This window comes from Ranitomeya variabilis, chromosome 3, assembly GCF_051348905.1.
Source record: "Ranitomeya variabilis isolate aRanVar5 chromosome 3, aRanVar5.hap1, whole genome shotgun sequence".
NCBI classification, from domain to species: Eukaryota; Metazoa; Chordata; class Amphibia; order Anura; family Dendrobatidae; genus Ranitomeya; species Ranitomeya variabilis.
The window spans coordinates 139,185,284-139,201,564 of record NC_135234.1 but is presented as its reverse complement, the minus strand read 5'-3'; the positions used below and the strand labels follow the sequence as shown (position 1 = coordinate 139,201,564).

Below are 16,281 nucleotides of genomic sequence, written 5' to 3'. Positions count from 1 at the left end.
GCCCATGAATGGGCTGGGCCCTGTGCCAGAGTCTGCTACGGGCACCCACCTGCCTGGCATCATGCATTCAACTGGATGCCGATACAGTTGAAAGCAATGATGGAGTAGGGAAGCCGTCCCCTCCCTCATCATTCCCCCTCAGTGTCTGACGTCTCAGCCAGCGAGTGTGATGAGGTCACCTCATCACGACACCCTGTATCGAGCAGTAGAGCTGCTGAGGAGACATGCAGCAGAGACTGGAGCACCAAGGAACTACATTATGATGGCCATTATACTGTATTGAGTACTATGGGGTATGAATTATTCTGTATGGAGGACTATAGGAAGGTGCATTAAACTGTGTGGACCATGAGAAGTGCATTATACTGTATCGAGGACTATTACATGAGCATTATACTATATGAAGGACTATGGGGTGCATTATATAAAGGACTATGGGGTGTATTATATGGAGAAGTATGTGGAGTGCATTATACTATGTGGAGGATTATGGGATGAGCATTATACTACACGGAGGACTATGGGGTGCATTGCAGTGTATAAAGGACTATGGGGAATGCATTATACTATGTGGAGGACTATGGGTTGCATTACAGTGTGTAAAGGACCATGTGGTGCATTATACTATATAAATGATTATGGGGTGCATTATACTTTATGGAGGACTATGGGGAGTGCATTATACAATATGGAGGACTAATGGGTAGTGCATTATACTACATGGAGGACTATGGGGAGTGAATTCTACTATATGAAGGACTATAGGGTGCACTATAGTATATAGAGGACTGTGTGAGAAACATTATATTTGGATGGCTATATGGGAGCCTTTATATGCAGCGCCCCAGAGTCTGGTCGTTGCAGTGACATCGCTCTTCCACCAGGGGGAGTGATGGTACATCTGATTGTACTAAAGGAGTTCACCTTGCCAGGTAACACAGTCACACATTACACTTCACACTCCGGCCACCAGGGGGAGAAAAAGGTCCGATCTACTAAGCCACTCCTCACACACGGGTAAAACTGGGGGTTGGATAGAAAGTTAGTCAGAAAGCAGCTGGGGAGAGTTCCAGGGAGGACCTGTCAGGTGTGGGATCCCGACAGCGGCCTAGCACAGACAGATTGTTACGGAGCCGTGCCTGCACCTCATTGCGGCGGCATCCTAAGAAAGGACACGAAGCGAAGTATATTGTGGAGAAGTGAGAAACGAGATCACAGCACAAAGGAGATAGAACCAGAAGGAGCCCTGCCATAAGATCCGTAACCTCCGTCTGAGGTGCGTAGCCGGTGGCCGGAACACCGAGGGAGTACTGACTTCACGCATTACTCAAAACAGCAGCAGGGCAGTTAACTATAGGTTGGCTGTCTCACCTTTACACCTAATGAAGACAATGGAGGCAATTGTGGAAGAGGGGCGTCTCTAGGGTCCCTATAAAATAACTCCAGGCCTACCCCATCATACGGGTGCGTCCTATCCATACCATCTGGGGGACGGAGAGAGAGAACAGAAACCTACACGACAGTTGGGAGGATTATCCCGTGGTGCTCAGCAGGGAGGTACTACAACACACAGGCGCTAGTAGGAAGGCTACTGATTTCCACCTGCAAAGGGAACTCTGGATGTGGCTTCGGACTGGCCGGACTCAGCCAGCCCTTTTAGCAGTGCTCTGGATTGTGGATGCCGAAGCCTTCAGTAAAAAAGGTAACGAGACTGCAACCTCATGTCCTCATCATTTACTGCGACCTACACCATCACCATCTACTCATCAAGGGAAGCCCTGGGGACATACTTCACCTGTGGGAAGTTACACCATCTAGCTGTCATTCCATCACCCCAGTGGACCCCTAGCAGCGTCGGTCACCCTGACCGAATACCACAGGTGGCGTCTTGAACACTTGACAAACTCTCACCTACACCTTTAATTGGGCGCCCCTTAGCAGGGCCGCGGACCGGGTTGGGCCTCCGTGACACCCCTAGAACCGAGACCGAGGGACCCGGTACCGAGTACCCCGCTGCCCTGCATTTTGGGGCCGCTCCAATACTTAATTGAGGACTATGTGGGGACCATTATTCTTTATGCAGGCAATTATACAGTGAGAAGGTTTGTGTGGGGACCATCATACTGTCTGGGGGCCATTGTACTGTTTGGAGGACTGTGTGGAGGCCAATTATACTGTTTGAAGGGCTGTGTGGGAATCTATTGTACTTTGTCTCTGTATGTGCTTCATCCATGCATATGTCGGTATGTAATGGCTCTGTCTATGCATGTCGGTATGTATGTGCTCCACTTATGCATGTGTTGGTATGTATGTGCTCCGTTCATGCATCTGTCTGTATGTATTTGCTCTGTGTATGCATGCATCTGTACATAGGTGCTTTGTATGAATGTGCTCTGTGTATACAAGTATGTGTGTATAACATACAGTTTGTATATACATGAATGTCACGTACTGTGCTTAGCATCCACATTTATAAATACCATTAGCACGAAGTGTAAACATCAGCAATTGCCAAACGAACAAGCAAAATGCTGCCTATTCATCCGTTGATTAGATTGTTCATGCCAGAGCATGGGGGGTGGGGTTAGAACAGTTAAGGTACCGTCACATTAAGCGACGCTGCAGCGATAGCGACAGCGATGCCGATCGCTGCAGCGTCGCTGTTTGGTCGCTGGAGAGCTGTCACACAGACCGCTCTCCAGCGACCAACTATGCCGAGGTCCCCGGGTAACCAGGGTAAGCATCGGGTTGCGAAGCGCAGGGCCGCGCTTAGTAACCCGATGTTTACCCTGGTTACAAGCGTAAAAGTTAAAAAAACAAACAGTACATGCTCACCTGCGCGTCCCCCAGCCTCTGCTTCCTGACACTGACTGAGCTCCGGCCCTAACAGCACAGCGGTGACGTCACCGCTGTGCTTTCACTTTCAGTTTAGGGCCGGCGCTCAGTCAGTGTCAGGAAGCAGAGGCTGGGGGACGCGCAGGTGAGCATGTACTGTTTGTTTTTTTAACTTTTACGCTTGTAACCAGGGTAAACATCGGGTTACTAAGCGCGGCCCTGCGCTTAGTAACCCGATGTTTACCCTGGTTACCAGTGTAAAATATCGCTGGTATCCTTGCTTTTGCTGTCAAACACGGCGATACACGGCGACCTAGCGACCAAATAAAGTGCAGACCTTCTAGCAGCGACCAGCAATTTCACAGCGGGATCCAGATCGCTGCTGCGTGTCAAATACAGCTATATCGCCATCCAGGTCGCTGCAACGTCACGGATTGCTGGCGATATCGCCTAGTGTGACGGTACCTTAAGTAATTTAAGAAAGAATAGAGGTACAGAGAGGAACATCAAGTGCATGTATACTAATGCCAGAAGCCTCGCCAACAAAATGGACGAATTAGAACTAATGTTGTTGGAACATAATTATGATATGGTGGGGATATCTGAAACATGGCTGGATGAGAGCCATGACGGGGCTGTTAACTTGCAGGGCTATAGCCTTTTCAGAAATGACCGTACAGATAAGCGAGGGGGTGGGGTGTGTCTGTATGTAAAATCGACCTTAAAACCCATCCTGTGTGATAATATAGGTGAATCTAAAGGTACCGTCACATTTAGCAACGCTGCAGCGATACAGACAACGATGCCGATCGCTGCAGCGTCGCTGTTTGGTCGCTGGAGAGCTGTCACACAGACCGCTCTCCAGCGACCAACGATGCCGAGGTCCCTGGGTAACCAGGGTAAACATCGGGTTGCTAAGCGCAGGGCCGCGCTTACTAACCCGATGTTTACCCTGGTTACCAGTGTAAAATGTAAAATAACAAACACTACATACTCACCTGCGCGTCCCCCGGCGTCTGCTTCCTGCACTGACTGAGTGCCGGCCCTAACAGCAGAGCGGTGACGTCACCGCTGTGCTGTACTTTCACTTACGGCCGGCGCTCAGTCAGTGCAGGAAGCGGACGGCGGGGGACGCGTGACAGACATCAGAGGGTGAGTATGTAGTGTTTGTTTTTTTACATTTTACAATGGTAACCAGGGTAAACATCGGGTTACTAAGCGCGGCCCTGCGCTTAGTAACCCGATATTTACCCTGGTTACCATGGTAAAACATCGCTGGTATCGTTGCTTTTGCTGTCAAACACAACGATACACGGCGATCTGACGACCAAATAAAGTTCTGAACTTTAATCAACGACCAGCGATATCACAGCAGGATCCTGATCGCTGCTGCGTGTCAAACACAACGATATCGCTAGCCAGGATGCTGCAACGTCACGGATTGCTAGCGATATCGTTTAGTGTGACGGTACCTTAATGAAAATGTAGAGTCCCTGTGGGTGGAGATAAGGGGAGGGGGAAAAATAATAAATTACTGATAGGGGTTTGTTATAAATCTCCAAAAATAATGGAAGCAATGGAGAATATCCTCGTAAAGCAAATAGATGAAGCTGCGACTCAAGGAGAAGCCATTATTACGGGGGACTTCAACTACCCTGAAATAGATTGGGGAACAGAAACCTGCAGTTCCAGTAAAGGTAATCAGTTTTTGACAACTATGAGAGACAATTACCTTTCACAACTGGTTCAGGACCCAACAAGAAGGGGGGCACTGCTAGACCTAATATTAACCAACAGGCCAGACCGCATATCAAATATAAGGGTTGGGGGTCACTTGGGGAATAGTGATCACAAAATAATAAGTTTTCATGTCTCCTTTAATAAGATGTGTAGTAGAGGGGTGACAAGAACACTAAACTTCAGGAGGGCAAATTTCCAACGGATGAGAGATGATCTTGGTGCAATTGACTGGGACGATATCCTGAGACATAAAAGTACACAAAGAAAATGGGAGATGTTTATTAGCATCCTGGATAGGACCTGTGCACAGTATATACCGTATGGGAATAAACATACTAGAAATAGGAGGAAACCAATATGGCTAAATAAAGCTGTAAGGGGTGCAATAAGTGACAAAAAGAAAGCATTTAGAGAATTAAAGGAAGTAGGTAGTGAGAAGGCATTAAATGAATACAAAAAATTAAATAAATTCTGTAAAAAGCAAATCAAGGCAGCAAAGATTGAGATAGAGAGACTCATTGCTAGAGAGAGCAAAAATAACCCCAAAATATTCTTTAACTACATAAATAGTATGAAACTAAAAAATGATAGTGTTGGCCCCCTTAAAAATAGTCTGGGTGAAATGGTGGATGAGGAAAAAGCCAATATGCTAAATGACTTTTTTTCATCAGTATTTACAAAAGAAAATCCCATGGCAGCCAATATGACTAGTGATAAAAATTCCCAATTAAATGTTACCTGCTTAACCCAGCAGGAAGTACGGCGGCGTCTAAAAATCACAAAAATTGACAAATCTCCGGGCCCGGATGGGATACACCCCCGAGTATTGCAGGAATTAAGTACAGTCATTGATAGACCATTATTTTTAATCTTTAAAGAGTCCATAATAACAGAGTCTGTACCACAGGACTGGCGTATAGCAAATGTGGTGCCAATATTCAAAAAGGGGACAAAAACTGAACTCGGAAATTATAGGCCAGTAAGCTTAACCTCTACTGTGGGTAAAATCCTGGAGGGCATTCTAAGGGATGCTATACTGGAGTATCTGAAGAGGAATAACCTCATGACCCAGTATCAGCACGGGTTTACTAGGTACCGTTCATGTCAGACTAATTTGATCAGCTTCTATGAAGAGGTAAGTTCCGGACTGGACCAAGGGAACCCAGTAGATGTAGTGTATATGGACTTTTCAAAAGCTTTTGATATGGTGCCACACAAAAGGTTGATACATAAAATGAGAATAATGGGGATAGGGGAAAATATGTGCAAGTGGGTTGAGAGCTGGCTCAGGGTTAGGAAACAAAGGGTGGTTATTAATGGCGTACACTCGGACTGGGTCGCGGTTAGTAGTGGGGTACCACAGGGGTCAGTATTGGGCCCTCTTCTTTTTAACATATTTATTAATGACCTTGTAGGGGGCATTCAGAGTAGAATTTCAATATTTGCAGATGACACTAAACTCTGCAGGGTAATCAATACAGAGGAGGACAATTTTATATTACAGGATGATGTGTGTAAACTAGAAGCTTGGGCTGATAAATGGCAAATGAGCTTTAATGGGGATAAATGTAAGGTCATGCACTTGGGTAGAAGTAATATGATGTATAACTATGTGCTTAATTCTAAAACTCTGGGCAAAACTGTCAATGAAAAAGACCTGGGTGTATGGGTGGATGACAAACTCATATTCAGTGGCCAGGGTCAGGCAGCTGCTACTAAGGCAAATAAAATAATGGGATGCATTAAAAGAGGCATAAATGCTCATGAGGAGAACATAATTTTACCTCTATACAAGTCACTAGTTCGACCACACTTAGAATACTGTGCACAGTTCTTGTCTCCGGTGTATAAGAAAGACATAGCTGAACTAGAGAGGGTGCAGAGAAGAGCGACCAAGGTTATTAGAGGACTGGGGGGTCTGCAATACCAAGATAGGTTATTATGTAGTGCCCCCACTGCCGCAGGGCCGAGGGGTACCCGGTACCGGGCCTCTGAGTCTCTGCTCTGGGATTGTCACGGTGGCTAGACCCGGTCCGTGACCCTGCTGAGGGGCGTACAATGAAGGTGTTGGTGGGGGTGATGTTATGGTGCGGTGCAGGTCGCAGTAAATAACGAGGACACCAGTTTGCAGTCTCTTTACCTCTTTACTGAAGACTTCAGGATCCTCAGTCCGGAATACGGTTAACCGGGCTGCACAAGGCCGGTCCGATGGCACCTCCAGAGTTCCCTTTGCAGGTGGAAATCTGTGCCTACCTTCTAGCGCTTGTGTGTTGTGGTCCTCCCCTGCTGTGCTTACGGGATAGTCCCCACAACTGTTGTGTCTGTTTCTGAAGTTCCCTCACAACTCGATTCTGATGTTCTTCTTCGTCCCCCAGATGATATGGCTAGGACGCACCCGTATGATGGGTAGGCTCGGAGCTCTTCCTGGACCCTAGTGTCGCCCTTCTCCTGTTGTTGCCCCCTGTGTCTTCATAGGTGATTTGTGTGAGACAGCCCGCCTATAGCTGACTGTCCTGCCGTAGGTTTGAAGTTAGGCCTGGAGCTCTATACTTCCTCGGCGTTCCGGCCACCGGCTGCGCGCCTCAGTAGGATGTTGCCTTGTCTTACAGCACGACTCCTACTGGTGTTTCTCCTTGTTGCGTTGATCTCGTTTCTCACTCAGCACAATAAACCTCGCTTCTTGTCCTTTCTTGGGGTACCGCCGTGATCAGGTGCAGGCACGGTCCCGTAACGTTCTCTCAGTTCGCTAGGCCTCCGTCAGGATCCCACCCCTGACAGGGACCCCCTGAGTCTCTCCCCGCAACACCCTCTGCCACAGGATGTTGCCTGTTCGATTCCCAGTCAGCTTTTCTCTAACTTCCTGCCTAACCCCCAGTTTTACCAGATTGTGAGGAGTGGCCTAATACATAGCACCCTTAGCTCCCCCTGGAGGCCAGACTGTGAAGTGTATTGGTGTCTGTGATACCTGGTCAGGTGAACTCCTTCAGTGCCATCAGACGTACCATAGCCCCCCTTAGCGGCGGAGCATCAGTACTGCAACGACCAGGACTCTGGGGCGCTGCACTCCCCCCCGGTTAAATCCAGTACTCCTGGACTGGGAAGAAAACAACAATACATGTCAGCAAAAAGACATACAATTTTGAAATGCAATAACAATAAGTAAGTTTAAACAGAGCTTCCCTTTATGGGAGGTGAGGACACTTGAACGTTACAAACCTGGTTAAATACTTTAAATAACATACTATAAATAACTTCTCTTACCCAACCGGGTATTCTACTTAGTGCAAATTTTTGAACAATACTTTAACATTGCCTTTAAGGACGTACACGCTGAATCCACTAAAGACCTTCTTATAAAACATTATAAGGCTAATCAACTTTTTCTTCATTTTCCACCTTTACATCTGCAGGACCGCCTGTCTATCTGCCCCAGGCCTACTGCCTCTCGTTCTGTTGCAGGAACACCCCTTTCCACCCGGGCCTACTGCCTTTCTGCTACTATACACATTATAGAACTTATCTTCCATCTCTCAGTTCAGGATCACCGAGCCATCTCTGTATGGCTCCTAGGAGGACTCACCGATTAACCCCGTCTGGGTTCACTTCCTGTCCTCATTCTTCTAGCAACATCATGAAATATTTTACAATTAACTAGCTCACTACATATAACCTTTTTATACATAAGCATTATTAATACTTTCTTTTAAAGCATCATCATTCTTTAAGTGCTATCGATGAACGTCCCCTTTAAGAAGGGACCAAGTCTCTATGAGGTAGTGCAACTTCTCAAGATGCAAGTCCGTGTGCAGCAAGGACTCCGGTACTGCTTCCAGGAACAGTTTCTTCGCAAAGAGTCCTTTCTTTTATAAAACCAGTAGAGGGCACCTTTAAGAAGGTGCAAACTATTTACAAGGAGTTTGTAATCATGCAGTGTTCATGATCCAGCAGTTCTTTCAACAATGATAAAACAGGAAACAAAAACAAAAAGCAGAAGAAGGGATCCCGGGTAAACAAAGGGATCCCTTTAAGAGTTACCCTGACCGGGTCATAGCAGCAAGAGGACAAACAGTTAACTATTTACATTCAATGAAGCATTCTTGCTTACTCAGTTTCTGGCTGCCCAGTAGGCGGTCTCCTCCCGGGCCTCACCGGACAAACGGGTCGTGATGGTGTAGCAAAGACCGGTCCCAGTAACGATAGGATCCCTCGTCGGGACACCCTCCTCGCTCGTGGGTGAGCATGACCCATAGCCACATGGTGGGCCTGGATTCCCTGGGGTTCCGCGGGGGCAGGTTCCGGCACCTTCCCTGCAGGAGGCTCGTCCTCCGACGTTCCGGCAGCAGCCTGGAGTGCGATGCACCGTTGGACGCCCTGAGCTATCCAGCCAGTTTCCCTCCTCCACCGCGTGTAGGTTACTGCATCCCCGGGCTCCAGGTCACGGCCATACCTTCCTCCGCAGGGCTCCACTTCTTTCCGGTCAACACGGACCTGCAGTGGCTCTCTAATTTCTTGGATGACTCCCCTTCCTTCCCGGGAGTTGAAGAACACCACCACACCCCAGTGTGACAGCGGACCCTCCTCACAACTCGTCAGGTCGACCTGGGCTGCAGGTTGGGGTCTGTTCCGCCATGCCGCCATCAGGCGCCGCAGGTGTTCTGCCTCCGGCAGGATCCTCAGGCCCTGTGCCTGCAGCTCACACTCTGCCGCGGCCGGGATGGAGGAAGCAGGGGACACCGGAGATAGGCGGACCTCCGTAGGCTGGCCCAGTCGAGCGGTCACACGAGCGTCGGCCTCGAGGCGACGTGCTATCTGCCGGGCCTCGGCTACGGCCACACACTCCTCAGATGGCGGCCAGTTGGGTCTGCCCATTGGTAGCTCCGTAAGGGCCAGTCCCTGCAACGATGGCGCATCTGGGGCTGTGTCGGGTGGTGCAACCTCATGCTGGGTCGGGTCATCCCCACGCGGGGCTCCCGGCGTCGCCATCTTTGCTTCCTCTCCAGTGTCTTCTTCCCGCGGTCTCTTTCGTGGGCGGCCCCATCTCCCTGGTCCCCACTCTCCAAAGAGGATGAGAAGGCTGACCTCGGCTGCTGACGGACACGTCCTCAAGATGCAAAAATGTTTGGACTGGGCGGCCATTGTCTTTCGCGCTCTTCAGCTGGTCCACGCCTACTCCACGCCCCTCTTCTTCTCCTGTGCTCTCCTCAGCGCTGTAATGGCGGCGGTTTTTGGCGGCAAGTGGCACTGCACAGTCTTTGCAATAAGTCACAGTCCAAGCACAACAAATCACAGTTCCAAGGCACACATGACCTGATTCTTCAGGCTTAAGTAGATCCTGTTCATGACGCCAAGTTGTAGCGCCCCCACTGCCGCAGGGCCAAGGGGTACCCGGTACCGGGCCTCTGAGTCTCTGCTCTGGGATTGTCACGGTGGCTAGACCCGGTCCGTGACCCTGCTGGGGGCGTACAATGAAGGTGTTGGTGGGGGTGATGTTATGGTGCGGTGCAGGTCGCAGTAAATAACGAGGACACCAGGTTGCAGTCTCTTTACCTCTTTACTGAAGGCTTCAGGATCCTCAGTCCGGAATACGGTTAACCGGGCTGCGCAAGTCCGGCCGGTCCGATGGCACCTCCAGAGTTCCCTTTGCAGGTGGAAATCTGTGCCTACCTTCTAGCGCTTGTGTGTTGTGGTCCTCCCCTGCTGTGCTTACGGGATAGTCCCCACAACTGTTGTGTCTGTTTCTGAAGTTCCCTCACAACTCGATTCTGATGTTCTTCTTCGTCCCCCAGATGATATGGCTAGGACGCACCCGTATGATGGGTAGGCTCGGAGCTCTTCCTGGACCCTAGTGTCGCCCTTCTCCTGTTGTTGCCCCCTGTGTCTTCATAGGTGATTTGTGTGAGACAGCCCGCCTATAGCTGACTGTCCTGCCGTAGGTTTGAAGTTAGGCCTGGAGCTCTATACTTCCTCGGCGTTCCGGCCACCGGCTGCGCGCCTCAGTAGGATGTTGCCTCGTCTTACAGCACGACTCCTACTGGTGTTTCTCCTTGTTGCGTTGATCTCGTTTCTCACTCAGCACAATAAACCTCGCTTCTTGTCCTTTCTTGGGGTACCGCCGCGATCAGGTGCAGGCGCGGTCCCGTAACGTTCTCTCAGTTCGCTAGGCCTCCGTCAGGATCCCACCCCTGACAGGGACCCCCTGAGTCTCTCCCCGCAACACCCTCTGCCACAGGATGTTGCCTGTTCGATTCCCAGTCAGCTTTTCTCTAACTTCCTGCCTAACCCCCAGTTTTACCAGATTGTGAGGAGTGGCCTAATACATAGCACCCTTAGCTCCCCCTGGAGGCCAGACTGTGAAGTGTATTGGTGTCTGTGATACCTGGTCAGGTGAACTCCTTCAGTGCCATCAGACGTACCATAGCCCCCCTTAGCGGCGGAGCATCAGTACTGCAACGACCAGGACTCTGGGGCGCTGCAATTACACTTGGGGCTATTTAGTTTGGAAAAACGAAGGCTAAGGGGTGATCTTATATTAATGTATAAATATATGAGGGGACAGTACAAAGACCTTTCTGATGATCTTTTTAATCATAGACCGGTGACAGGGACAAGGGGGCATCCGTCTGGAGGAAAAAAGGTTTAAGCATAATAACAGACGCGGATTCTTTACTGTAAGAGCAGTGAGACTATGGAACTCTCTGCCGTATGATGTTGTAATGAGTGATTCATTACTTAAATTTAAGAGGGGACTGGATACGTTTCTGGAAAAGTATAATGTTACAGGGTATATATATTAGATTCCTTGATAAGGCGTTGATCCAGGGAACTAGTCTGATTGCAGTATGTGGGGTCGGGAAGTAATTTTTTTCCCCATGGTGGAGCTTACTGTTTGCCACATGGGGTTTTTTGTGCCTTCCCCTGGATCAACATGTTAGGGCTAGTGTTGAGCATTCCGATGCTGCAAGTATCGGGTATCGGCCGATACTTGCTGTATCGGAATTTCCGATACCGAGATCCGATATTTTTGTAATATCGGATATCGGTATCGAAACAACATTAATGTAAAAAGGTGTAAAAGAAAGAATTAAAATAAAAAAAATCGCTATACTCACCTGTCCGACGCAGCCGGGACCTCGGCGATTGTAAGCGGCAGCGTTGTTTCTTTAAAATTCGCGCTTTTACTTGCTTACGTGAATTCCCGGCTTCTGATTGGTCAGGGCGGCCATGTTGCCGGGACTCGGACCAATCACAGCAAGCCGTGACGAAATTACGTCACGGCTTGCTGTGATTGGTCCGCGTCCCGGCAACATGGCCGCCATTAACCAATCACAAGCCGTGACGTCACGGGAGGCTGGACACGCGCTTATTTTGAAAAGCGCGCGTGTCCAGCCTCCCGTGACGTCACGGCTTGTGATTGGTCACGGCGCCATATTGCCGGGACGCGGACCAATCACAGCAAGCCGTGACGTAATTTCGTCACGGCTTGCTGTGATTGGTCCGAGTCCCGGCAACATGGCCACCCTGACCAATCAGAAGCCGGGAATTCACGTAAGCAAGTAAAAGCGCGAATTTTAAAGAAACAACGCTGCCGCTTACAATCGCCGAGGTCCCGGCTGCGTCGGACAGGTGAGTATAGCGATATTTTTTATTTTAATTCTTTATTTTACACATTTATATGGTTCCCAGGGCCTGAAGGAGAGTTTCCTCTCCTTCAGACCCTGGGAACCATCAGGAATACCGTCCGATACCTGAGTCCCATTGACTTGTATTGGTATCGGGTATCGGTATCGGATTGGATCCGATATTTTGCCGGTATCGGCCGATACTTTCCGATACCGATACTTTCAAGTATCGGACGGTATCGCTCAACACTAGTTAGGGCATGTTAGGCTATGGGTTGAACTAGATGGACTTAAAGTCTTCCTTCAACCTTAATAACTATGTAACTATGTAACTATATAATTGTTCTCAGCAGGACATCACCTGGTGCAAACTGCAGATGTGCTGTATGGTGACAGATTGATCTACTAGTGATCACTCTGTCCCCATCATTCTTCCGCAGCCAGTGTAAAGAGGGTGGGAAACAAACATCAAATTACTTCAATATTGTTGATCTCGCTCATTTAACGGCCTGAATTCCGCGCATATGAATGCAACATAAATCTTTGTGTGATGGGGCAATATGTTAGCATTTTGGGCCCCACATTAAACTTTTGTCCAGGGCCCCACTTTGTTTAAAACAGGCCCTGTACACAGTGTATTCTACATACATAAAATCTATACTACATACACACAATTTACACTATATACAAGTAATCTATGCTATATACGAGCATCAAAGTACAAATCTCATACAAAGTACAAAGTACAAGCTCGTACAAATCTACACTACAGTGTATATACAAAGTCTGTGTTTCATCTGAGGGATTGTCAGTCCATGAAAAAAGGCCACACTTGTCCAAAGTAGAGAAGATGGAGAATTTTTTTTATTATTTTTTCCATCTTCTCATGCCAGAAAATCTGATTACACTCTGGTCACAATCCGAGTGTGTTTAGCATAATTTGACCAATTTCCTCAGATGAGTGAAAATACGGTCGACCATAGCCTAAGAGGAGGCTTAGGAAGCAGGAAGCCACTATGGAGGTGGGTGTGTCAGTATGCAGCTTAATAGAGATTCTGAGCAACATACTTGTAATCCTGGGTGTGACGACTCAGTGTCAATGAGGAAGATCTGGCCCATTGTGTGGGGGCAAACTATTAGTTATGCCAGATGTATTATTCCTTTGTTCAGTAAATCAATGTACATAAGCCATTTGTTTTATGTGAGACTATCCAATGCCCCTAGTTTGCTAATATGTGCAATGCCTGCTGATTACAGATTATATCAGCCCTCTACAGTGGGCTAGTCTGCATCATTTAGAGGACAATTATGCAGTATATTTGAAATAACGAACAGTGAGGGAACAGCCAGCCTAATCTTTGCCCTAATCCTGTGGGACAGAATGCCCTGAAATTAGAGTTAAGGGATATAAAAAGGGCCTGCTCCTGTCACCAGTATGATTTTATGGGACGTCATCCCAGGGACTATGGTTCCAGCCAGTGGATTACATCGGCACAGCCACCAAACCAGATGCCAATACAGTTGAAAGCAATGATTGAGAAGACCGCGCCAGCTGATGCTTCCTCAACATTCTCCCTTTGCATCTGACGTCTCAGTGCAGCAGGCACGATAACGTCATTATTTTGCGCCCACTGTGAAGAGCCTCTGAGATCAGAGCTCTGTTGGATTGGGGAGAAGTGAGGTGTTTGGGGTTTTTTTTTTTTTTTATCTGGGGCCCATTCTACTGTGTGGAGGACTGTGGGGTCACTATATTGCATGGAGAACTGTGTGGGGCAAATTATGCTATATGGAGGACTATGTGGGCCTATTATACTATTTGGATAACAGTTGGGGCTTCATACTGTGTTGGGGTCACTATAACTTGCTGGGAGGTAAGAGTAGGGTCATCATTCCATGCGTGTGGAGGGTACTGTGGAGTAATTCACTGTGGGGGTATCATTCTATGTTTGTGGGCACTTTTGTTGTCATCATACTTTATGATTTGTATTATTTATTAATTTGAGCCTTTTTATCCTTTGATACTACATATTTAAATTGGGTCATATGCTTTTTACTGCCCTTACATAACAGATATTATTCCAGTATGCCCCATTTGTCATTGTCTTTTTATTTTATTAAACTGTACTTTGTTCATGGGACAACTTTTTAAGTTTGTTTCCAAATGAAAAGGTTAATTGTTGTATTTGATAAGGAAAAACTTAAATTGAAGACATTTTTTTAATAAATATCAAGGTTGGCCCGCAGCGTTGTCCAAGATTTTAATTTTGGCCCTCTCTGTATTTGAGTTTAACATTCCTGGTAATGTGTGTGTGTGTGTGTGTGTGTGTGCATGATCTATGCGTTATCACTCTACTGAAGACATGAGCTGTGTGTGTGTACTGTATGCGTCTAATATAAATTCTTTACATTCTTTAAATAGATTATTTTTCTATTTCTGGATTTTTCCTTTAAAAAACATCTGGGTGCTATTTTATGCATGAGAGATGAAATTACGTTGCAGCTCTAATCGGACTTGTTTTGTTAGGTATGGATGCATCTGGTGGAGCTCGTACTATAAAGTGGCTTGGATCACCTGGTGGACTTCCCCCTAATGAGACTACCTTTGCCTCAATCCTGCAAAAACAAGGATACTCTACTGGAATTCTAGGTAATGCTTTACACAGTTAAAATCCTCATACTATTTTTCTATATATTGCTATTTAAACACAGTTATTCTACTGGAATTATAGATAATATTTTTGACTGTTCTCCCACTCTTCCTATATAGTTAATCATTAGTGATGACTGATGAGCGAACATGCTAATAGGCTATCCATGCATGTATTGCGACTGTCAAACAGCAGCAAGATATGCAGCCGTGGAGACTCGAATATTCTATTCGAGCACACAGAAGATAATCTATTAGGACACGAGCATGCTCTAAAAACACATAATCAGAGCACATTCGCTCATCACTATTTATCACAGTTTATTCTATTTGTCCATATTTTCTACCTTCCAAAGACCTTTTTCATACGGTAGATATACAGTGCCTTGAAAAAGTGAACCCCTTGAACTTTTCCACATTTTTTCATGGTGCACCCCAAAATGTAAATGCATTTTATTAGAATGCATTAGGGCAGGGGGTGTCATGAACTGGGGGTATTTGGTTGCCCCCAGTTCTTCATCAGGGGATTTATGATATCCCACTTCCAGCTTCCAGTTTGGAACTTGCAGCTCTCTGGCACTCTCCTTACCCTCAGGTCAGTCAGGGAACTGCACCTAGGATAATTAGTCGCCAGGAAGGCTGCTATGTACTGGCTATTGGGCAGGCTGCAGTGAGGCCAATATAACTACTCTTGCTCAGGTGGGAAATACAATTATCAAACGCCATCCGTCGCTGCCAGTCTCCCCAAAATCTCCGGACACTTCGCTGCCACCAGCTCCTATTTCTTATGATTTATAATGGGTCAGGAGCCAACCCAACAGTAGCGAGGACTTAGTTCGGAGGACATTGGAGTATGTTTTAGAGCAAGGAAAGCAAAACTAGTTAATATTATATCGCTTACTCCAAAAAAAAGATTAAGCAGTGTTTACAAAAGTATATAAAAAGATGGTACAAAAATGAGACAATTATAGTATGTACAGGGAATTACAAATAAAAAAGTATTAAAGATGAAAAAACTTAAAGTTATCTCAGACAATGGTAAGCCATGTGGTGCGGGGAGGGAGAGACATCCCAATGCATCAGGACAGCCTCTGGGAGCTGACTTCCTGGGCAAAGACTCTCTCCTAAAATGAAATTGAATCTCTTACACCCTCTGCTCGTGACATCACTGAGGGGCTGGATACGCCTCCCTTAGAAAGTTATGAAAAACCTTCTATTAAGCATAACTCGGGTGGGAACCTTGTATAGCGACGGCGGGACTATCATCATTCCGAGCATGAGATTAGCGTTAATTTGAATCCAAACACGACTTGGCTATGTGCCTTGGTTAAGCAGTAATATATTTCTCAGATTCTGCTGGTGCTGGAAGCTTTGAAAACCCACGGGAGGGTAGCTCTACCGATGCAAATGCCAAAAATGTAAATTTCACACCTATAACAA

General features: G+C 47.1%; 1 protein-coding gene across 1 annotated transcript in view; it reads left to right on the top strand.

Moving 5' to 3' along the window:
- Positions 1-16,281, top strand: part of LOC143815479 (arylsulfatase H-like) — a 99,834-nt gene that overhangs the window by 41,127 nt on the left and 42,426 nt on the right. The window contains exon 5 of the mRNA XM_077294706.1: positions 14,719-14,841. Coding sequence (XP_077150821.1) covers positions 14,719-14,841 — 123 coding nt within the window. The remainder of the gene's footprint in view (positions 1-14,718; positions 14,842-16,281) is intronic.